Source organism: Rattus norvegicus, chromosome 10 (genome assembly GCF_036323735.1).
Source record: "Rattus norvegicus strain BN/NHsdMcwi chromosome 10, GRCr8, whole genome shotgun sequence".
NCBI classification, from domain to species: Eukaryota; Metazoa; Chordata; class Mammalia; order Rodentia; family Muridae; genus Rattus; species Rattus norvegicus.
In genome coordinates, this window is record NC_086028.1 from 99,098,008 (window position 1) to 99,121,157 (window position 23,150).

The 23,150-nt window shown below is 49.9% G+C and overlaps 1 protein-coding gene across 13 annotated transcripts in view; it reads right to left on the minus strand.

Moving 5' to 3' along the window:
- Slc39a11 (solute carrier family 39, member 11) overlaps positions 1-23,150 on the minus strand; it is a 421,148-nt gene that overhangs the window by 322,853 nt on the left and 75,145 nt on the right. For 3 of the 13 annotated variants that reach the window (XM_063268766.1, XM_006247670.5, XM_039085658.2), the window contains 2 exons: positions 8,616-8,734; positions 6,142-6,180 (listed from right to left, as the gene is read on the minus strand). The exons of 2 other annotated variants lie outside the window; for them this stretch is intronic. In XM_063268766.1, the coding sequence (XP_063124836.1) occupies positions 6,142-6,180; positions 8,616-8,723 (147 nt within the window). In that variant the 5' untranslated portion in view covers positions 8,724-8,734. Of the gene's footprint in view, positions 1-6,141; positions 6,181-8,615; positions 8,735-9,077; positions 9,428-9,560; positions 9,755-10,668; positions 10,692-12,350; positions 12,493-12,705; positions 12,823-23,150 lie in introns of those variants that run through there. 8 more of the 13 variants (XM_017597148.3, XM_006247668.5, XM_039085656.2 and 5 more) reach the window with 8 other exon arrangements.

A 23,150-nucleotide genomic window follows, 5' to 3' on the forward strand; every position in this document is an offset into this window, starting at 1 on the left:
GAATGCTAAGGAGTGATCCTGTGTGGAGCAGCAGCAGCCCTTCACAAAGCACTTGTCTTTATAAGGACGTGTAGAGATTTGGCCCTGACATGCAGAGTCTAAAGGACAGAAGTGAGACGCTCCTGACTGGGATCCAGTGCAGTCACTTAAGAGCATCTTTCAAGAAAGCTGGCGTTTAACATGCCTGGTCACATGCTTGGAACAGGATTGGTACGAAAATGCCTAGGAGAGACTATGCCAGCTACCCTTGACTATTTGAATGCTGAAGAAGGTACTAAGATCAGATAAGTTTATACCAGGCCAGCTAAACATTCAACCAGGTTCTTACAGAATGAAATCCTGGTTCACAAAAGTCTTGCAGAACAATCTCCACTCCCACCATCTGTCTGGATTCCGTGAAGTCTTGCCCTGTCTGATGCCAGCCGGCGATGACTCCCACGAGTCCCTGCCAGTCCTGTGATATTTCACACAAGATATGTAATCCAACAAGCGCTCAGCCATCAGGTGGGGATTTCAACCCGAGCTCGAGTTTTCCAAGCTCCCGCCTCCTGTTCTTTCTTTTGCAAGAGCCAAATTAACCGAGAGAGCCTGTGTTCCTGACTGGTGGCTGGCCAAATATCGCCTGATCGACTGGAAATTAGCCAGGAGTATGACAGCTGCCTGCTTTGCCAGGCTAGATCGACCAGGGTTGGGAGCCGGTCATCTAGCAAGTCCACAGTGAATGCTAAAAGGCCTTCAGCGGACGGGCCTGAGGTGGAGAAAGAGCTTCTTCCTGGCTTCTCCCAGCCACAGTTCAGACTCCTGTCCTGGATAGGATGCATGATCCTGACACTCCGTATTGTGTATTGATTCTGTTCAATTCTCGGCCTCACAACTGGCGACTCTGAAGGGAGCTTGACTCCTCTGAACACTAGCTCATCCTTTATTAGAACATGGTTTCTGGGAGACTGGAACCCTTGACTCTGAGATGCACACTCTTGAGCGGTTCCCAACACCCTGAGAGGCTGATGCAGTTAGTACTGTGTATGCCTGGGGCACTGCAAGTATGGCGTGATAAAAACTCACCGGGTGAGGGCAAGCAAGATGGTGTGGTGGGTAAAGGTGCTTGCCAACTTTCCTGAGAACCTCAACGTGACCCCTGGGACTCACATGGTTGCCCTCTGACCTCTACGCATGCTTCCCCACTCTGAATCATGGGCAAACAGACTCAACAAACAAGTGTGATCTTAAAACTTTCATATCAGCTTCCCAGGTGATTGCGACATGCAGCCAGGGTGTGGATCACTACGGCAGCGACACTCCCGGAGCCAGAGGGCTGCTTAACTCAACAGCCAAAGTCTCCAGGGCCAACAGCTCGGCTAGGTCAGGGCTACGGCTGTAAAACTGAGCTGGGTTTGTACTGAAATTGCTCTCACACTCTCCCATTGCATGCTGGGATTAGTGGCTTCTCTCCTTGCTGTGACAAAATGCCTGATTAAAAAGCAACTTAAGGTTTATTCTGGCTTAAGGCCTGAGGGGATGCAGTCCACAATGTAGGGGGAGGGGGACATTGTGACAAGAAGAACAAGCAGGTAGTCCCCCTGCTTTCACAGGCAGGAGTCAGAGAGAGAGAGAGAGAGAGAGAGAGAGAGAGAGAGAGAGATATGCTGGTGTTCTGCTCACTTTCTTGTAGTCAGGACCCTGGTGGAATGGCGCTGCCAACATTTAGGATACTTCTCCGCACCTTATTAAACTCCTATACAGGCTTCCTTACAGACAAGACACTTCCAGAGGTTTGTTTCCCTTTGATCCTAAATCCCACAGTTGTCATTCTGTCTAAGCTCCACCCCCACAGCTACCTGGGAACAGCCAGGTATGCTCCGCCCCACAGTTGCCTGGCAACAGCCAGCTGTACCTGACACCATAAAAGGGGCTGCTTGCCCCCTCCTCTTCCTCTTACCCCCTCTTACTCTTTGTTCTCTGCTCTTGTCCCCTTCCCACTCCCACCATGTGCCCATGGCCTACCGCCTTTCCTCTCCTCTCCTCTCCTCTCTTCTCTCATTAAACCTCTCCGTGTGGAACCATGTTGCCTGGGTGTGTGCTGTCCAGGCACGGGCTGAAATTTAACAACACCCATCAAGTTCACAACATTTACCATTAAAAATGCCTTTGCCCTGACTATCTCTGGAGACATCCTTCTCCAGATTTATTATTGTATTTTAACTGTGTGCGTGTCTGTGTCTCGGTGCAGATGTTAAGCAATGAGTACAGGTGCCATTCAGAGGAGTCCGATCCTTCCCTTCGCCCCCACCCCCACTCTACCCCCGGAGCTCGAGTTACAGTCAGTTGTGAGCTGCCCAATGGGGGTGTTGGGAACCAAGCTCAGCTATTTTGAGAGAGCAGTACACAATCTTAACTGGAGCATCTTTCTAGCCCTCCAACTCTGTGTCCTGGGTGACATGAAAAATGGTATTAAGAGTCCATGTAAGTCACCACACTACGCTACAAAGCCATCCTCTGAAGGGTTCAAAGGACTTCAGCAAAGGAAGGAGGAAAAAGGACCAAGCCTCTTCTGCGAGGTCCACACAAAGCCAGGCACACTCCAGGAAACCACCCACTCGGGAACACTGGACATGCCAGTGAGCGTCCTGGAGCCCACAGTTGGACCCAATGGATCACAGCTGTGGTCTTTTCCTCTTCTGCCCTTCACACAGCCACTAGGCCTCAGAATACCCCGCCTCAAACACCAGCCCAGGGGCCAGCACACTTTCCTTAAAGTCCAAAGAACAGATAGCTCTGGCTTTGTGAGTCACTGAGTCACAGCACCACCACCATGATACAGAAACAGCCACCGGCACTGGGGCGTGTGGGCGTGGCTTCAGCGCACTGTCTATATTCACAGGAACAGGAAGCAGGAGGACGCAGTCCGCCAGACTGGTCGGCACGCCCCTCCCTCGGATCCCAACGTCGTCAGGCAGAGGTGTTTTCTTACCCTGCACTTGACACAGTGAGTAAAGCGGAACTGGCTTCCAGCAGATGCTGGATGAATGGACAGAGGAGCGGCTGGATGGACAGACAGGTGCAGCGGGCATGGCTCGGTCATGCTAAAAGAGCATCTTGTAAGCGGCTGCCTGGGACAGTGACATTAAAGGAGCAGCTATCAGACATCTACCAGTTCCAACTGAGAACCCACAGAGGTGGGGTGACTCAACATACACGGGCCGGGCAGTCCAAATCTCTAGATGTTTGGTTCATTCGGGAGGGGGGCGGGGATTGAACCCGGGGCCTTGAGCATGCTGGGTGCATGCTTGTCAATTGAGCCGCATCCCATCTCAGGGCCTTTTCAGATTCCTCTTCACTTGGGTTTCACCACCTCTTTACACAGGCAATGGGAGCCTCTACTGCATTCTAAGGACAGATACTCCAGTCAACCCACGCAGTGGGCCCAGGCTTACGAAGCCGGGCGGGAGAATAAGGAGGATCTAGGCAGGAACGCAGGCTGGCGGCTGGCCACCCGCTCACACTAACTAGGTACCGGTACAAGCAAGATGGGGTGAAGTGGGTAAAGACAGAAGGGTGTTGACTATCTGGGAGACTCCAGAGGAAGGCCTCATGACGGTCGCTCAACTAGGGGCCATGCCACCCTGGGCAGGACAAGAGAAAGCAAGAGCTCTTCCCCCAAGGCAAACACTGTTGCATCGCAGCTCTGTGGAGGAGGAGGTGACATAAGTCATTTCCTCCCTCACACCATTTACAGTCACCCTGGAAGCCTGAGCACAAAATCAAAAGGAAAGAAATACAACAGTAATAATAACGTTCCCATAGACGGTGTGGCAGTTTGGTCTCTCCTGGCAGTGTGGGTCAGGGATTAGGACTGCTGAACAGGCCACCCTCCGTCATGCTTGCACGTGTAGAGGGGGCGGGGGAAAGGCTGGGGACAGAGATGCCACTGCAGTACCCTTGAGCCTTCAGAGGTCGCTAGCGCTTGGGAGCTATGAGAGTCAAACTGAGTCCAAAGATAGAAAAGGCCCAAGCCTATGGGCCTCACCCTTCACTTAACGACAGTGCTGTGGACCTGAGGTGAGGCTGGGAAGAATGGCAGGAGAAGGGCTCTCAGAATCTTCGGGTATTACAACACACCAGCTTGTCAAATGGGATCCCTCGGCAGGAAGCTCAGAGTCCTACCACGTCACTATGGTTTTGGAGTAACCCTCACGGGTCTGTAAGTTTATAGTTGGGTCTCAAAGATGGGTATCGTTGGGTAGTGTCTTAGTTGGGGCTGGCTTACAGGATCAGAGGTTCAGTCCAATATCGTCAAGGCAGGAGCATGGCAGCATCCAGGCAGGCATGGTGCAGGAGGAGGGTCTCCAAGCCCACCCCCCCCCATAGTGTGACACACTTCCTCCAAGGCCACACCTTCTAATAGTGCCACTCCCTGGGCCAAGCATATGTAAACCATCGCAGGTGGTAACAGAACATTTGAAAAATGGGGCTTCAGGAGCGGTCCATAGGCCACTGGAGGCAATGCCTCAAAGGGGATGTGACCCTAAATCTCTACTTCTGCCAGTTCTTGCTGCTGAGTGACAGGAGAATAAGGCAAGGCAGAGGAGTGTTACGGAGAGGAATGTACGCTGGCTGAAGACCTAGGAATGGATTCTGCTACAAGTCTCTGTGACCTATTTATAGCTTAGGGATCTTCAGGTTCTCTAAGGACAGGCTCTGGTCTGACAGTCAATGGCTTAGATGACTTCAGTAAGGTCTCACCCCAAGACAAGTTTTTCCAGATCACAGGACTACGGAGAGCACAGTAAGAACCACGTTCTGATCTACTCCAAGAGAAATCCCTCGGTCTGCACCTCCTGATGCAGCCATCCAGTTGGAAAAACACAGCACAACCACATAGTACTCACACTTGAGAAATAAAATCGGGGCTTGTGAAATTGCTCAGGGAGATCTCAGGTTACACAGGTGGAAAGAGTGAGTAAACAATTCTTTCCAAACTGTCCTCTGACCTCTACATGTGTGCTGTGGCACAGGTGTGCTCACGCACGGACACAAAAACCGGCTCATTCAAATGATTTTTTAAAGGAAGATAAAATCTGAACTAAGCCTTCCAGGTCTAAGTTTGCAGAGCTCAAGAACAGAACAGGAGAAGAGTCCTCCAAAGTCAGAACGTTGGAACATTCTGGAAGCAAAGGCCCAGTTTCTCCAACAAATCACCAGCTTGTGGGGTTGTCCTGGGGGAGGCTTGGGCGACTTAGAGAACACGGCCAGCAAATTTTCTTTGGATCCCAACTCTTGCAGAACAATCTCACAGGGCAGGGCCCCCCTTGGAATGTGAACACCGCTTGGGTGTCAGCTCACAGAGAGGAATCACTGTTTGCCTTCTGTCAGAAGAGACGCTGCCGTGCTGAAGTCACTCAGTTTGAGATACATATTGAATTTACAGGTGAAATTACACGGATCTGGGGTTTGCTTTTATAAAACATTCTCAGTTCCCAAGAAGGCTGAAGGGAGACGGATAAAATGAGATTTGCCAAATGTCAATCACGGCTGAAGGTGGGTACCACGTACTGAGGATATAGATTATGGGTTTTTTTTTTTTTAACTTGTGTGCTTAAAAGTACCTAAAATAAAAAGTCTTGGGGCTGGAGAGATGGTGAGCCAGGCAAGGGCACATATTATTCTTATAAATGGCAAGTCCGACTCGTAGCCGGAGTCTTGCAACCTCTTGTAACTTCAGCTCCAGGGAGGTCTTTGGTATCAATGACCTGTGGAGGTGCCACCTGTCCTCAGATGCACATAACCACCCCTGAGACACACACCCCCAACCCATATGCATACTAAAGGTAAAAAATAAATCCTTTTAAAAGCTGTTCTAGGAGAGGAGAGGAAGGAGATGTTAAATTTGTACTCTTTATCAGGCTAGGCCTGTCTTGATGTCGTCTTACTTCCTAAGTCATGGCCACTCCCTTCTCCATGGAAAGGGAGTGGAGAACGCCTCATAGGCTGGGGAGTGAAGACAGTCGGCAACAGTGATGAGAGGAGGAGTTAGGCTCTTACAGAGAGCAAACCGGGCCACTGTGGCGAAAGGCTGGCACTGGGTCCGGCCCCAGGGAGGGAAAGATTAGAATCAGTACACTTCACCCACTGTGAACTCACCCCTGCAGCAAAACCCAGGCTTCCATCTAAGATCCGCCTCTGCAAATGAAAAGAGAGAGATGTTTCAGTTTCCAAGGACCACAAGATGGTGTGGCCTCAGTAAGGACACTGCCGTAAAGCCCAGGGGCTCAAAGGGTCACTGACCTACTTCTAAGCTAGGGGTGACCTCCTGACCTTACAGAATGGTCCAAGAACAGGGGGAGGACGGGAGGGACATGGACACACAGTTAAACATGACACCTGTTTCGGTATCAACCCCCATTCCAGCGTCAACCTAAAGTACCCGTGTCAGGGGGACAGGGTCTTGGGGTGCACAGGCCCACACCTTCTTTCTCGCCAGCACCCCAAAACTTAGGAAGTAGTTAATCTCGAGTGCAGAAATGACCAAGGGCTGGTGAGGAACACAGGAGCAATCCAGTAATACCGGTGGGGACACAAACTGGCGCAATCGTGTCACAGGGAAAGCCAATGCAGTGGGACTAACAGCAAGTATCTGTACATGTCACTCCTGAGAAACACGAAATGCATTCTGGGAATCCCCAGGTCCACCCACTGTTCCGAAGGGCCCACAAGCTAGAAACTTCCCATCCACAGAAAGATAGATATACCAACGAGGAGAACCAAGTACCACAGGGCAGAGAAACCATGCCCGTACATCACATACACAAAGAACGCAGTGCGTGCATGCGTGTACCCAACAGGCAGAAGCATTAAGTAAACTGGGAACTGAGCAGGGTGGGTTCAGTCCGACACAAAACAGTACCAGCTATGTGAGCAGAGAACCTAACAGCGGCACCCAGACAGGGATGTCTACTCTGTGGGAGAGACGGGCAGCGTGGGAGTGTTTTACACGGAGTGAAAGTCTGAGTGGGAGTGGTGACTAGGAAGGAGCCTGAAGGGACCGTGAGAAGCTGGCACTTGATTTAGGCCTTTTCAAAGTTTATAAGCAAATTGCCTAGATGTAAAATGTGCGCCTTTCTGTGTGCATCTGCATCAATAAAAAGGTGTTTTGGCTTCCATCATACCCGGTAGATAATCACTTGTGGTTTGTACAGTCTACATAATGCTCTTCAGCATTAGAAAGGGAAGAAGCTCCCACAGGTCATAAGAGGCTTCTCCACATCCACTCAACATTCTCCCTCCTTCTCCCCCGACCCCCTCTTCCTCCTCTTCCTTTTCCTCCTCCTCTTCTTCCTCCCCCTCCTCCTCCCAGCTACTACCAGGAACCATTCTATTTCCTAACCGTGAATTTGACCTCCCTAGGTGTCTTTTGCACTGAAATCTTGAGTACCCTGTAATTCCTGGTTGTGTAGTTTGGAGAGCCAAGTCTCCAAATGATAGATTTGGGCTAACCAACCTCCCCCAGTGAGGTTGGGAGCAGCAGTGTGGGAGGCAGGATAGTATAACTGAAGCCAGGACCTGCCGAACTGGTCTACAACACAAGGGGCCTGAGACACTGGCTTTCCAGACACGTTTTCCTTTCTAGATCCAGGGCTCTGTGTGTTTAAAGAGATGGAAGTTGCTTTCTCACGGGCCACTCTTGCAGCATCTACAACTGCCCTTGAGCAAGGCGAGGGTTGCATTCTTCAAGATGGCCATGAGTTGGGGAGCAGCTCGGGGTTGGAGGAGAATAGAATTTCAGGCACAGGAGGTGGGTACAGGCTGTGCTTGTGGCGCAGAGACAGGAAGGGTGTGCGTAGAGGGTGGATGAGGGATGTCAGGGATGTGGGGTGCAGAGGAAGGAAAGATGGGGGGATACATGAGACCTCGTGAGGATGTGAGGCCAGAACACACTGCCTGAGAGTGACTTGAGGACACCGTGGGGCTCTCTGTGGGATGCCTAGGGGATATGGGAAGGACTGAGAAGACTCCGTATGCACATGCACATCTATACTCATCGTGGTGAGGGCGGGCTCATGTGATATCAGAAGAGAGAAAGAGCAAGTGGACCTATCTGTATTCATTCAGGAGGGAGGGCATGTGGGGACAGAGGTGGGTATACAGACGTCTACAGGGGATTGAGGAGGGGAGCCTGCCAATCTTCTGTCATGTGTAGTAGAGAAGCAGACCTCTTCCTTCCTCCAACCCCTTACCAGCTAACTGTCTAACTCACTCACGCCACAGGTAGGGCAGTTCCACCTGAACCCTAAACGTCTTGGGCCGTGCAGGAAATTAAGACGGGAATTGGGAATGAGGCAGCAGGTTAGTGAAGGCACAATTGCTAGTCCCTCACTCCCTCACCCTTTGAGTCTGGGTGCCAGAGGCAGGTGAGGGGAAAATAATGCCTGGTTTGTGTACCACTAATGAGTGCCTGCTCCCTGGCCTAGTAAGGAAACAGAGAGAAAACAAGGAAGTTGGAAAGCGTTAGCATCCTGTCGCCTGCCCGTGTGGCCACTGCCAGTGCTGTGTGGCAAGGAGCTGGTTTCAAAGCTCACAAAGGGACTCTGTGAACCTCCAGAAGAGGAGCGACTCACCTGCCCACTGGAGAATATGAACACGAGAGCCGCTCCCGCCGCTGTCATTGCCCAGGTGAAGAAGGTCCCCAGCAAGGCCTGGGAAACAGAGCTGTAACCTTGAAGCATGCTGGATACAGCTGTGCACAGAAGGACAGATGGTCAGACGCTGAGGGGGCCCCAATGTGTGACATACGTATGTCCTAAACCACTGCCTGAGGTGCCCTCTCCCAGAGTTGGTGGCCTTTGCCTCAAGTCAAACCAACGCAATGGGCCTCAGCATACCCTCTCCAGGGTCAAGCCTTTTCACCCAAGCTACACAGACATTAAAAGTCGTGTAACTTGGAGTGGCGACATGAGGATACTGGAAGGATACTCTTCTCCCAAAAGGCCCACTCATTCCATACATCTGTCCCTACCTGCCATTTCTCCTCAGCCCCTGCCAAAGAACAGGCCCCCCAGCTCAAATTTTCTTCTAAATACCTTCCATCGGATTCTTGGTCACACCTTCCTGGCTCTTCAAGCCACACACAGAGTGAATTCCACTGACAGACCTTCCCACCCCCATGGACTCTCCAGGCGAAGTCCAGCAGCGCGCAGTAGGGGCACCACACTCCCATTCAACTCAGTTCATTAGGGCACCTTTCCAACCCAGAGAGCTGTGCCTCGTGGTTCCGTTCGCATAAGCCCCTTCGAGGATGCCTTCCCTCCACAGCTCCTACCCTCGAAACCCAAGAGCCTCCTCTGAGGCCCACCTCATGCCAGATCTGTGATGAAACCTTCTATGACACCCCCTCCCCACCACATCCAAACAGATCTTGGCTGTTTTCTATGGGAGCCTGCCTACATCTGTAACTTAGACTTGTAACTGCTTGAGAAGGGTGGCGACACTTTCCCACAGCCTTGTGAAAGCGGGTATGGCCATCCGCTGGAAATTAGCTGCTGAATGAGAAGGAGCCAGCTTACCCAGAAAGGAGAGCCGGAGAGCACAAGGAAATAGACCCATAAATGGGCTCTGCACATAGCTGCCACCAAGGAAGTAACAGTGTCGTCCAAGAAAAGAAAGGGCCCTCCCTTGTGTGGGGCCAGAGAACCTCTTCAGACTTAACTACGCTCAAGACTGAGACCATATCTTGTCCATCGTGTCCTAGATGGGAAATGTTAGGCTTCTCCATGGAAAGGTACAAAACAGAGAAGCCCACTTGTGAAGCGGCCGTGTGTTCCGGCACACACACACACCACACACACACACACACACACTTGCAAGCTAGGTGTGGGCCTCTACTCAAAGGCCCCATTCAGTTCCTCGCTGGCTCTCCAGCATCCCCAGGACTGGACCTGACCCTGCCTGGCCTAGCTCCCTCAGAGAGGAGCAGACAGGAGCTATGTGCCCACATGTTAAAGAAGTTCCCTCTGCCGGCCTTAGACAAAGCCATAGCAGAGCGTGGGTAGGGCCCTGTGCCCAGTCCATCCTCAAAAAAGGCCATGTGCTCAAATGAGCTGGGTCCCTGTGCTAGGCCTAAGGTCAAACCATCTACGGTTCAGATTCCAATCATACGCAACCTTTTGACATCTCAACACTGGAGAACCCCGTAATCAAGAAGCAGAAAAGCAAAGCAACAATGAAAAACTACCAAATCTGACAACCTGAGCTTGGTTCCTGACAACACCTGAGGGTGAGAACCAACACGCTCTCCTCTGACCTCTACATCTGCACCATGGAATACACAAGCCCTCACACACACACACACACACACACACACACACACACACACACACACACACAGAGAGAGAGAGAGAGAGAGAGAGAGAGAGAGAGAGAGAGTTTTTAAAATACACTCTTTCCCAAGTCTCACGTAAGCTTACTATTTTGTGTTGGGCTGTACTCATCTCTATACTGGGGTGCAGGTTGGGCACACATGACAAAGGAACTCAAGATGGCGACTGCACGAATTTTAAAATAATTTTTAAAAAATTTTTTTTTCAAGCAAACAAAGAGCCTTTTCCACCATCCCCTCAAAAGAGTCAAGTCAACCTCAAAAGAGTGGTGCGTGCTAGGCACGGTGGCACAAACCTTTTATTTAGTCCCAGCCCTTGAAGAGGCAAACGCCAGCAGATCTCTGCATGTTTGAGGCTAGCCTGGCGTATTTAGTGAGTTTCCGGCCAGCCAGGACCATATAGTAAGATTCTTTGGCAAAACAAAGACTTATGTGGGGTTTTTTTTTGGTTTTTGTTTTTGGGGTTTTTTTTTTTTGGCTTTGTTTGTTTGTTTGTTTTTAACAGATCCTAGAGCATCGACGTGCTGATAGTGAGTTGCTTGTGAGTAAACGGTTAAGCATTCACAAAGACAGACATTGAGCTAACATCCTCTCAATTACCACTATCCAAGACCGAGCACAGCCTAAAACACACACACACACACTGCCCCCAAGTACCTCACTGTGTCTTTTGATAGCTATTGGTAAAAAGAAACGATCCTCATATGCCAACCAGCAAAAGCAAACAGAAGGGAGTTGTGGGTGTTCGTGGCGGCCAGTGAGGTAGGAAACTACTCAGACTCTTAAGTTGAGTGTATAACTGAGTACCCGAGATGAAGAGAAAGACAGTTCCCATCCATCCACCACTCAGTGTAACTTAATGTGTTACAGAGAGTGGCTCTGAACTCCTGATCCTCCTGCCTTCTACCTCCCCAAGCTGGGATTATCAGAGTGGGCTACAATACCCGGTCCTTGTGGTACTGGGGATCAAACTCAGAGCTTTGCACATGGTAAGCAAGAACTCTTACCAAATGAGCTCCACGTCCGGTCATTGGAACTCTTAGAGCTACTTAAAAGCACAGAGCGCAGGTGACACCCCATACTTGCTGGATCCCCAAATCTACACCTCATTTAACTCCATGGGGGAGCTCCTGCACACAACTAAGTACATAAAACCAGACCAGCTTTCTACACAGCAATGGTTTAGTGAGCCCTTCTCTATAGGAGACTAGTATCTGTCATTTCCTGAATCTAACAGACCAACAAGAACAGGACACACCAGCCACAGCACCACCAAATCATGCCACGCAGCCTGCTTCAGACTCTCTCGAGAGCTGGATATTAACATTATAAACTGGACCAGTGACCAGGACAGGGGACCATTCTCCGCCCGTCCTGTAACTTGAGAGAAGCCAACAGCGGGCTGGACTTGCCTGCATTTTCACTGAAGCAGCAAAGAGCAGCCAGCGCCTATAAAGCCAATAAGTTTCTTTCTGTCCTTCTCTGTCACTTTCCCTCAAAATGCTGGTTTAGTTAAAGCGAGGCACTGCCTGGACTTAAGTGACCTGGCACAGAACTCGCAGACCAGGCTCTACCAGAGACGCCCATGATTCCGATTCAGGATCTGGGCCGCCAGTACCAACACGAAAAAGTTCTCCAGTAAGCAGGCTGCCGGCTCTCCAGCTTCACCCGGACCTGCCACAGGTGGAAGTGGGAGGGGCCAATGAATGGCTGCCATTGATACCACAGGTCCCTTGTCCTCTATCCACCATAAATCAATGAATGAAGAGACCCTTGGCTGTTCACTCAGGGGTCTCAGATCAGTCTCTAGCTAATCCTAGGGTGGAGCAGAGGGAGCCCGAACACCCTTCCTCCCCTGCCACTTGTCACAGCCCTCTGCGGCTCTTCCAGGACCTGCCTCTTAGGGCACCCCTTTGCAAGCTCCAGGCCGCGAGACTGCCCGGCATCCCGTGCCTGAAGGAGAGAAAAGGCGACTCACTAGGGTGCCCTCTCCAGCCCCCTCTCCACTTCCATCAGCCCCCGATGCCACTCGCTCGCCTGGCTCCACTCCGACAGTCACTTCCTGCTTCACTCCAGCACACGTGGCCCTCCACCACCGGCCCCGCCCCTTCGCAACTGGCGAATCCTGCCTGGAGAATAAAGTCTCTGGTTCACAGCCTTCGGTGCGCGCAGGAACAGAGGCGGGCGGGCAAGAGCAGAGCCCTCCCCCCTCCCCCAAGGCCACGAATGCAGAGCCCAAGGCCAAGGGCAGTGCTGACCGCCGACACACACCCCTGGAAGCCTAGAGGAGGCTACAGACACCCAAAGATGGGGCACTTTGGACCAGTTCTGACCTACTTAATGTTGTCTACATCTTTTGTCATAGGTCCTAAGCATGACGACCACATAAGTCCTAACGGAGCTACGGAGCCAGTGTCTCTATGGGCAACGTTCCGAAGGTCGGTGGCTTTATTCTCAAGGTCAACAGTTCCCGTTAGAACGATGCCCATGCTCTGTATTCTACTTGAGCTTGCAGCCTTTCACTTTGAACTACAGGCTGTCAATACTGAGGACCCACTGAGGGCTATATTCTAGGAAGCCTCGCCCAGGTCATGGGTTTTGCACTCCAGGGCTTCTGGGGAAACACCTTGACTAGATTTTGCTGCAATAAATCTATGTGGTTCAACTTGAATGTCAGGAAAACAACAAATAATTTCTTATTATAAAGGAGTGGTCCATGTTGCATTTGGCAGCCCAAGCAAAGAGTAATCAGGACAGAAAAACAGCCTGCAGTGAAGTACACGAGGAATACAGTAAGAGCAGGCATCTGTTACCCTGCTATAGAAATGATAAGTCTTCCTGGTGAGGACCATTCTGCCTACTTCAGAGATGAAGGAAGAACTCTGTTAGTGTGATTGCCCACGTTAGGCTTAAGCATTTACACGTACCGTCATCCTTCAATCTCAGGTCCTAGACCCAGGTAACCCTTTGAACAGCTTAAATAGAGACTGATTACTGCAAGTCTGGCCACATAGGCAGCTAGGAGATTTACACAGCAAAGATAGTAACACAGTGCCAGAATTAATTTTGAGTATGCCCGGTGTTTTCCTTTTTCTGAATAGTCACCCGGAGTCATCTTGTCCACTTGGCAGAATTATGGTTTTCTAGATAGGAGCACAAAGGGTTTCGTGGCAGACCTGGATTTAATGGTGGTTGTGACCCTACACTCCCACCCACCCCCTGCCCCAACTGCAATTTATGGGTTCGATTTATGGGTTCGTCTTCCCCATTCGGCTGGTTGTCAACTTGGAGTTGTCTCCTTTGTCATGGGGATCAAAAAGTCAAATGATTGAGAGATCCTGGCCGTTAAACACTTACACCCTAGCATCCTAAACTTCTCTTACCTCTAATAGGCCTTTGTGCAACACTGCTTATCTTTGCAGCATTTTGGCGCTCCTGAGTTAAATTCCACTTGCGTGATTTAATGTCTCCTAAGCGAACCTATTAGGAAGTCTTTAACAATACCCATTCTATCGCTTCAGTCCGCCAAGAGTCAGCTAAACTCATGCCAACGGTCACTCCACAGGCTCTGTGCTGTGTCAGGAGGCAACCTGGAGGGTTGGTCTCAGGCCCCCAAGAGACCCACCACCTCCCATGCCAGGGACATTCAGCCAGGTAACATGCAGCCACATGCCTGTGATAATAGTACTTGGGGAACTGAAAAATAGGGGGCTGGTGAGGAACCAACCTGAGCTATACGATGAGAGACCCAGTCTGAAAAACAAGCAAACAACAGCTTGCTATGGGAGCAGCACAAAACAAGGCCCAAGGGGTGAGGCCATCAGTTCCAACACACACACACACACACACACACACACACACACACACACACACACACACACACACACAATGGTCACAGCACTCCCGCACTGAGCTAGCCATTATACAGCACGAAGCCTTGGACGTGAAATGGAATTCTAGGGACAGCCCAAGTGAATGAAGTTGAGATTAAACAAAACTTACCACAGTTACAGATTCACAGCTGCACAGAGGTTCCCTGATTTTTCCTACTTTCATATGCATTTAAATTTTTCAGAATGGAAAATTAACCAAGATTTTTGGTTGGATGGTATTGGTTGGTTGGTTGGTTGGTTGGTTGGTTGGTTGGGTTTTGTTTTTGTTTTTGTTTTCTGTTTCGTTTTTAAACCAATCTGCACAGTGTCCCTCCGGCCAAGAGTACACACAACACACACACACACACACACACACACAAACACACACAAACACACACACCACAACTATCACCAAGAGATCTGAGTCACCTAAAGACATTACTCAGAAGAAAGGGGCATTGATTATCCCCATTTCCTTCCCAGACACCTCTTCCTCGGTGTTCCCTGTGCCCTATGTTATGGGATCCACTTAAATCCAACATAACTCAAAACACCAGATCAATGCAGATGAAAAGAAATCTATTGTAATCGAGCCACTTCTGATCGATCGGGGCCGCAGAGCAGACTCGGGAGCTGGACTACAACCCTGGAGAGATGACGTACAGCACATTTAAAGGATGAAGCCATAAAGAGAGGGAGAGGGAGGTGGGCTGTAGCATTGTCATTTTTGACATAAGGGGTTGAGCAAGGGAGTTTCCATTGATCAGGAGAGGACCAGGGAACATGGACCTAGTTTGACATTGCCAGCAAGGTGGAGGTGTCCTTGAGATGTCTGGACTCAGACAACTGCCCCTTACAACAGAAGTTGTTCGGCTATTGGAAAGTCCTAAGCTTCCGTAGGACCCGGGACCTTGAACTTCATTTCTCCCTATAATTAAATGAACACAAAATGGTAGTACTTAGAATACCTTTCTTGGGGCTGGGGATTTAGCTCAGTGGTAGAGCGCTTACCTAGGAAGCGCAAGGCCCTGGGTTCGGTCCCCAGCTCCGAAAAAAAGAACAAAAAAAAAAAGAATACCTTTCTTTTGCTCGTTCCCAACCTCCCCTGCTGCCAAGCTCCCGTAAGGTAATTCTGTGGAGCCTCTGCCGTGCAGCTCCTAACGCTTGACAGATGTAACTTTGCCATTTCCTTCTCTATGTCTGTTCCTTCTGGATACTAACCCGAGCCTGTGCATGCTTCCCCAGGTACCCTGGAGCTTCTCATCCATTCTCTGATGCTCTACACCACCCACCCACACTTCCGCAGCATGGTGGCTTGCCGACCTCTGATGCAGGAGGCCTGGTTCTCTCTCTTCCTCCTCTCCTTCTCCTTGGTAGATTTACAGTTTCCCTGGTTTGTCATTTTCTATTAAGCTCTAACACAATTGCCCTCCCAACTCCCCCAGGAACACTTCCTTACTTAAAGTTGTGCCTTGTCTGGTATTTTGCTCACAGCAAAGGTCAAAGTCACTAATGTAGATGGGAAGGGGGAATTTACTTCCTCTCAGGGCTGCCCTGGTGTGTCGTTCACACTAGTATAATTCCAGCTTCCACAGACTGAGGCAGGAAAATCGTGCAGTCAGCGTGTGGTCAGGGCCAGCTTGGAATCTGCAGTGAGATCCTGCCTCTGCAAATAAAACAACACCAACAAAATAATAAACAAAAATTTCTAACAAGCAGGGGTGCTAGGGGCTGGGCACTGCCATCCCCACCTTACAGAAAAGGAAAATGAAGGTCTGGGAAGCTCTGGAGGGACACCTCCTGCCCCCAAAAGTCACGAAAGTAGTGTGGGATCCAGGCCCAGATGACTCAGTAAACAAGGTCATTCCTTTGATAGACATTTGGAGCTCTCAAGATTAGTCCTGGGCACCTGAGTCAAGCCACAAGGGTGCCCTAAAACAAGAGAGGCAATCTGAAAGGACGCTTCCTTCCTCACAGGAAATCCTTCCAAAACTATGTGGACTCCTTAAGCTCCTTGCACATTTCCTTAAATAATAAGGGAGATGGACAGAGTCCCAGTCCTAACCAAAAAGCTATCTACAAACGATACTTACTGGAAGAAGGAAAACCAGTTTCCACTGATGGGGTGTCATGGGTCTATAAGCCACACTCCAGGATGGCACACTGTGGCCAGGAGAAGTTGGCTAACACAAAATAGATCTTGTGTGTGTGCATGCGTGTGCATTCGTGTGCATGCGTGTGCATGTGTGTATGGTGTCGTGTGTGTGCTTGTGAGTGTGTGAGTGTGCATGTGTGTGTGCACATGCATGTATGTCTCGAGTGTGTGTGTGCATGTGAGTGTGTGTGTGTGTCTGTCTGTCTGAAGTTTTTGTTTGGTTACTTTTTGGCTTATAGGCATTTTTGTTTGCTTGTTTTGACTTTTTTGAGAGAGAGAGAGACAGTGTATGTCTCCCTGGAGTGCATAGGGAAGGAGAGAGGCTCTTGGAGGAGTTGGAGGAGGAAAATAATATAATCAAAATATATTGTGAAAGGAGATTTTAATAATTCCTGTAAGGGCTGGCAGGCGCTCTACAGCCACAGGAACCTGAGGGGTCAAATGACCAAGGGACACCCTGGCCATCAGGGAAGGGGCCACAGGAATCCACAGCAGCTTAAAAGTAGGCTGGCGGCTGTGTCATTTGATGCAGCACAATGCCTGGCCAGCAACTCCCCCTCGGCCCATCCACTAGGAGGTCCTGGAAGTAGGCAACAGCTTTGTTCAAACGGAAGAGGTGATCAAGAAAAGTAGTCTAGCCCAGTGAGTCCTGAAGACTCACTCATCTCCTTCTTCCTTCCCTTCCTCCCCTCTTCCCTCTCTCCCTCCTCTCTCCTCTCTCACTCCTTCCCTATCTCCTCCCTTCTCTCTCTCCCGACCTCTATTTCCTGCCTTCCATCTCCATCCCATTTCTTTCAGAGACCATATAGCAGTTGAGAGCTCACCTCAGTGTCTGACCTAACATGTACCTCCTTGGATGAATTCCCAACCCCCCTTTGGGCTTCAGTGCCCCCCTTGGCACTGTGCTGAGCCACTGTGACCTAGAATAGGTATCTCACCCCATCCAACAGCCCTTCCTGACACTTTAAATGAGTACTGCCCTCCCTCCTTTCCCCCTCCCTCCATTCATAGACTTGATTGACTCAACAGATCTGTTTTCAGCAGTGACCTGGTGACTCGCACCGATGAACCGGGATCCACAGAGGCCAACAAAGGAGACCTGGCTTTGCCAGGATGCCCTATCCCAGCCATCATTTAGAACAGCTGTCCCCTGACACAGCGTGGAAACTGGATGGAAATTATGACTTGGCCGGCTTGGTGTGAACAGTAAGCAAGCCCAGCTAAAAGCAGCTCTCATATCTGCAGGACCACAGAAATGAACGCAACAGGAAGCTCTGAGAGGTGCTACCGAAGTTAGGAGGGCTTTCCATCTTTATCATTCCCTTAGGGGACTTTTAAAGGGTCTCATGTATATAAGACTCAATAGAGTGTTTGAAAATTACTATGTATGGGCTGGAGAGATGGCTCAGCGGTTAAGAGCACTGACTGCTCTTCCAGAGGTCCTGAGCTCAATTCCCAGCAACCACATGGTGACTCACAACCACCTGTAATGGAATCCGATGCCCTCTTCTGGTGTGTTACTGTGCTCATTACATATGTAACTTACAGATAACCTCTAGACTTTGCTTACCACCCTCCACTTCAACGTAGTCTCTCCGTCCCCCACAACATTGCTTCCCCTGCCCCCGCCCACCAGACCGAGCGTCCTTCCATTTCTGTCCTTGCAATCCAGTTTCTGTACCATGGGGATCAGTCTAATCATGTCCGTGTACTCCTGCGGCACCCCCTGCAGGACTTCTCACTGCCCTTTGAAGGAAATCTAACTCCCCACAGACCAACAACCTCTGACTCCACAGACCTTTCTCCCGCCTCACACCCAGTGTCTGCACCTGCTGCTGCCTCTGCCTGAAGCACCGAGCTCCCAGGGTCACCTGGCTGAACTCCTGTCACTCAGACCTCACCTCAAGTATTACCCTTCAAAGGAGCATTCCTGGAATACCTGACCTAACACAGACCTTTCTTGTCTCCCTTGTTCTCCCTAAGGGCGAACTCCTGAGAGCAGGACCACGCCTGCCTTGTGTACCTGTTTCTCTGGGACTTAGTGCAGAGCAGATGGCCCCTGTTTACTGAATGAATAAATCGACCAGGGATAAGAGCATGATCTGTTGGCTGCACCTTATAAAGACTTTCTTAAGAGTTATTAGGAAAATAACGTGTGCGTGTCAGATAAAATTGTTCCAGGAATCCCACACTGCACCTACCACAGTATCACGTAGGTTATCAGCCAAACTAACTTCGCTCTTATTGCTGCTCACTGAGGCACTTAGTGATGGGGTTGGGGAGCACTCCTAGTACCCCCAGGCTAGAAGCCAGGAATGTTAACTATCCTACAATACTCCAACTCCAGGGCAAAAGAAAAAAAAAAGCTATCTGACTCAAAGTGTCAGGGGTTACAAAAGCAAGCTGTGTGACTCTCTGGTGTCATTTTATAAATCTCAGAGAGGAAATCATTCACTAACATTTTACACGAGTCTCAAGAATCCGTTGAGCCAAGGAGACGGCTCAGTGGGAAAATACTCCTGCAGCCAAGCCTGAGGACCTGAGTTCTAGCCCCAGGACTGACACAGTGGAAGGTGAGAACAAGTTGTCTTCTGATTTTTCATTCGTGCACCACAGCATGAGTGTGTATACACACACACACACACACACACACACACACACACACACCACAACCTAGTAAAACAAAACTTAATTTTTAAAAAACCATGTATTCAGTCACTAGTTAACATGTGACCCTACCATAACCCTTGAGAACGGACAGTCCGACGCATCTTCGTTTTCAGCACAACTTGAAAATCATCACAGTGAACAGCCTGCTAGCTTCTGCTCCCTCCCGTTCTCTGAGTGCTGGTCACCACAGTGGTACACCCCGGAGCTTCATGCATGGAAACTTCTAGAAGGGCTCTGGCAGTGTGATCTAGCTTCTTCTCTGTTGTGGTAAAACACCATGACCAAGGCAATACAGCAAAGGAAATCATTTATTTTGGTTTGTCCTTCCAGGCCACCGTCTGTCACTCAGTGAAATTAGGGACATAAACCTAGAGGTACGAGCCATGGAGAAACACAGCTTGCGGGCTTGCTTGCAGGATCATGCTTAGGTAACTTTCTTACGCAGCCCAGGACCACTTGCCTAGGGCATGCTGCCCATAGTGGGTTGGACCCTCCTGCTTTAAGACAATCCCCTTGCAGACATAGCCATGCACCAATCTGATTTGAGCATCTCACCAACCAAAGATTCTCCTCTTAGATGAGTCTAGGCTGGGTCAAGTTGACCGCTAAGACCAGGACACAAGGACACAATGGGACAGCACCTTCACAGTTGGCACAGACCTGCCTATTCCTCTTCAGATTGGCTCCTTGATGCAAACAGGTAAAAACCACAAAGCCTCTAACCTAAGCAGAGAAGTCCACAGCAACTGGACACCACTTCTCTCTGAGCCTGCTGCAAACTAGAGCTGTTCTCCAGGGCTCAGGAAAGAAACTGAGTCAGCAATCCGGCCCCTCCTCGTCTTTGTGTAACATTTGCTTCTGAGCCCTGTAATACAGATGCTCTAGAGAGGCTTAGGCATGCCTTCCTGCTGACTTATGGAAATCCACTGCAGAGAGAGAAGTCTCTAGTCCTGAACAAGGTGTTTAAAATTCATACTCGGCTTGCTTCAGTGCTGGCTTAACAAGATACCAATTACTAAGTAGAAACCACCACCGATTGAATATGGAATCAACCCTCGGGTGACATAATCTGAGACAATAATTAGCAGAAATCAATTTCCCCGTTCTCTGCCGGCACCGCTTTAAATAACTCCTCTGAACCAGGCATGGCGTTCCCAGCCACTCCAGAAACAAAGCAGGGGCATCATGAGTTCAGAACAAGACCCCGTCTCAAAACTCAAAAATAAAACCTGCCTTTTCCGTCATCTCCCAGTTTCCAAAGTCCATGGAGGCCATGTTAACAAGCATACTAACAAAACAGTTCTGGCTCAACGCTTAAGTTCAGTTTCCAGCCTGCCCGGTCGACGCTCACTGGGGTGGCCTGCTTATCCCATCCCTCAGCAAATGTTCACCACACATCAGCGATGTGATAGGATGTGGGAGGTGCTGGTTGCACAGCAATACATGACGTCAGTTCAAACCACGGCTTTACAGTGCTGTTCAGATACCTTGCTGTGCCCTGTGTTGGCTGTAAACCAAGGCTTCTTATTGAAGCCTTCCTTGTGCTATTCAAGGATGCTGCAGACATCCATGCCTTCCCCTAATGGATGTTGTGGATGTCTCCAGCCAGGCAGGACAAACCGGCAGAACACATTCTCCTTCCTAAAGGTAGGAGAGTAATAGACCCTGCAATCCTGCAATCGGCACCCAGGGCCATGGTGGCAGGTGTATGGGAGGAGGCCATATTTGAGGCATCTCGTCCATGTAGACAACACTGAGAAACCGACCAGAGAGCCCTCAGAACCAGAGCTCTGGACCGAAGCTCTGAAAACGTGTAGGTTCTTATTCTGAAATAGGATTTATCTCTGTGCCAAGATTTCTACTTGTGCCTTTTTGCCATCGTGTTGTTTTGAAACAGGGACTCTCTGTGTATCTCAAAGCGGCTTTGAATTCCCCAATCCTCCGGCCTCAGCCTCCCCCATGCTAAGACCATGCCACCATACCCGGTCCTGTTCACTGTACTCGGAAGAGACCGTCGGAATTGTATGAACCCCGGAAACCACAAAGGCCGGATGTGCTATGGATGAATGCTCAGAGATTCGAGCCAGCAGCACCTCCTGACAGGCGGTCACGTTCCCATAGCCCAGAGATATCTGCCTATACACAGGAACCGTTTAAATGTCGACTCTACCAGTTGCTCTTCTCGTTGACAAAACATCTGGTAAATGCAGCTCTGGGAAGGAAGGGTTTATTCGGGCTGACAGCTTAAGAGTACAGTCCATCGTGACAAAGGCATGATAAGCGGGAGCCCGAGGCAGCTGGTCACACTGCCGTCACCATCAGGAGGCAGAGGAAGATAAAGGTCTCTCCGCTCACTTCACTTCTTTTTCTTCAGCCCAGGACCCCAGCTCGTGGGCCCGCACCGCCCATACATTAGGTGAGTCTTCATCCTTTCTGGAAACACCCTCAGAGATACACATTCAGAGGTATGTTTCCATGGTGATTCTTAATCCTAGACAAACCGGCGATCAGAATCAACTATGACGTCATCGTCATCCTTACACGACAAAAGGATCTTTGTCCGGTATGATTAGGTGAAGGGCCTTAAGGTAAAGAAATGATTTCTGGAACACATGGTGAGTCTGTGACATTCCAATGGTCCTGAAGAGGGAAAAGAGGGAGGCAATGGAAAGAACAAAGGCAGAGATGGCCCTGGTCACAGATCAGAGAAATACAGACAGAAGCCAAGGTCAGTGGGCAAGCACCTGAAGCTGGAAAAGGCCAGGAAATAGACCTTCCCGGAGCCTCTGGAAGGAGCTTTTCACACACCTTGACTTTCAGGCTTAGGACTGCAAGCTGGTCACAGTGCTGGGGTTCAAGCCCAGGGCCTTGCAAATGCTAAGCAAACAGTCTCCCACTGTGTCACAACCAAAGCCCAAATCAATGTGGCTTTAAACTACCAAGATTTCAGCCTGTCACAGCAGCAAGAAGAAACTCATACCTCCTTTTGCTTGGAAGCAGCCAATCTCACCAGTGGCACTGTGAACCACCAGGACCCATGCCTGGTCTTGTCCACTCATTACTTAGCAGAGAACTACATGACTTGTGGGGCCCGGTGGGAGACAAAAATGGGAAGCCCCTTATTCAAGACATAGAGTGAAAAGGCTGGCACAGTGGCACATGTCTTTTATCCTAGCTGTTAGGAGGCAGAAGCAGGCTAATCTCTGAGTTCAAGACCAGCCCAGTCTATAGAGCGAGTTCCGGGCAAACCAGGGATTGATTTATGGTGAGACCCTGTTTGTTTGTTTGTTTGTTTGTTTGTTTGTTTGTTTTTTAATGGAGGAGAAGTAGTGTTCAAGAAGGTACTAGAGGGCTGAAGAGATGACTCAGTGGTTAAAACATTTGTGCGCAAACATGAGAAACAAAATTTGGATCTCCAGACCCCAGAGTGTCACAAGTCTGTAACAAGAATGCTCTTGCAATGAGCTGGGAGGTGCAGACAGGAGAATCCTGGGAAGCTTACAGGCCAACGGATCTGGTATGTGCAACGGTGATAAAACCCTGTATCAAACAAGGTAGGGTGAGGATAATACCCAAAGTTAGCCTCTGACTCCCAAATGTACATTGTGTGCACACACACATGCACATACACACCACACACACACCATACACACACACTCACCCACACTTGTATGCATGCACTTGTGAATGCATGCACATACAGGTAAAAACATCATATACATCGGGGGCAGAAGAGACAGACAGACAGAACAACATACACGTTCCGTTGTCCTATCAGCATTGCTTACAAAGCCAATGAAAACTGAACAGGAAGCCAAGCTTGGGCCTTTTGAATGACTGCACAGGGTACACACCTGTGGGGTGGGTGGTGTTTCAGAGGCTGGTGTAACAGGAGCAAGGTGAAGGGGGTCACAAGATCAAACGGGGGACCTGTATATATGGGAGGATTTTGAGAGAGGAAAGGGAAGGTAGAGGGAGAGAGGGAGAAAGAGAGGGGGGGAAGGAGAGGGAGAGAGAGAGAAGGAGGGAGGGGGAGGGAGAGAGATCAAAGTGTCAAATCAGGGTAGGGCTAAGCATTTGG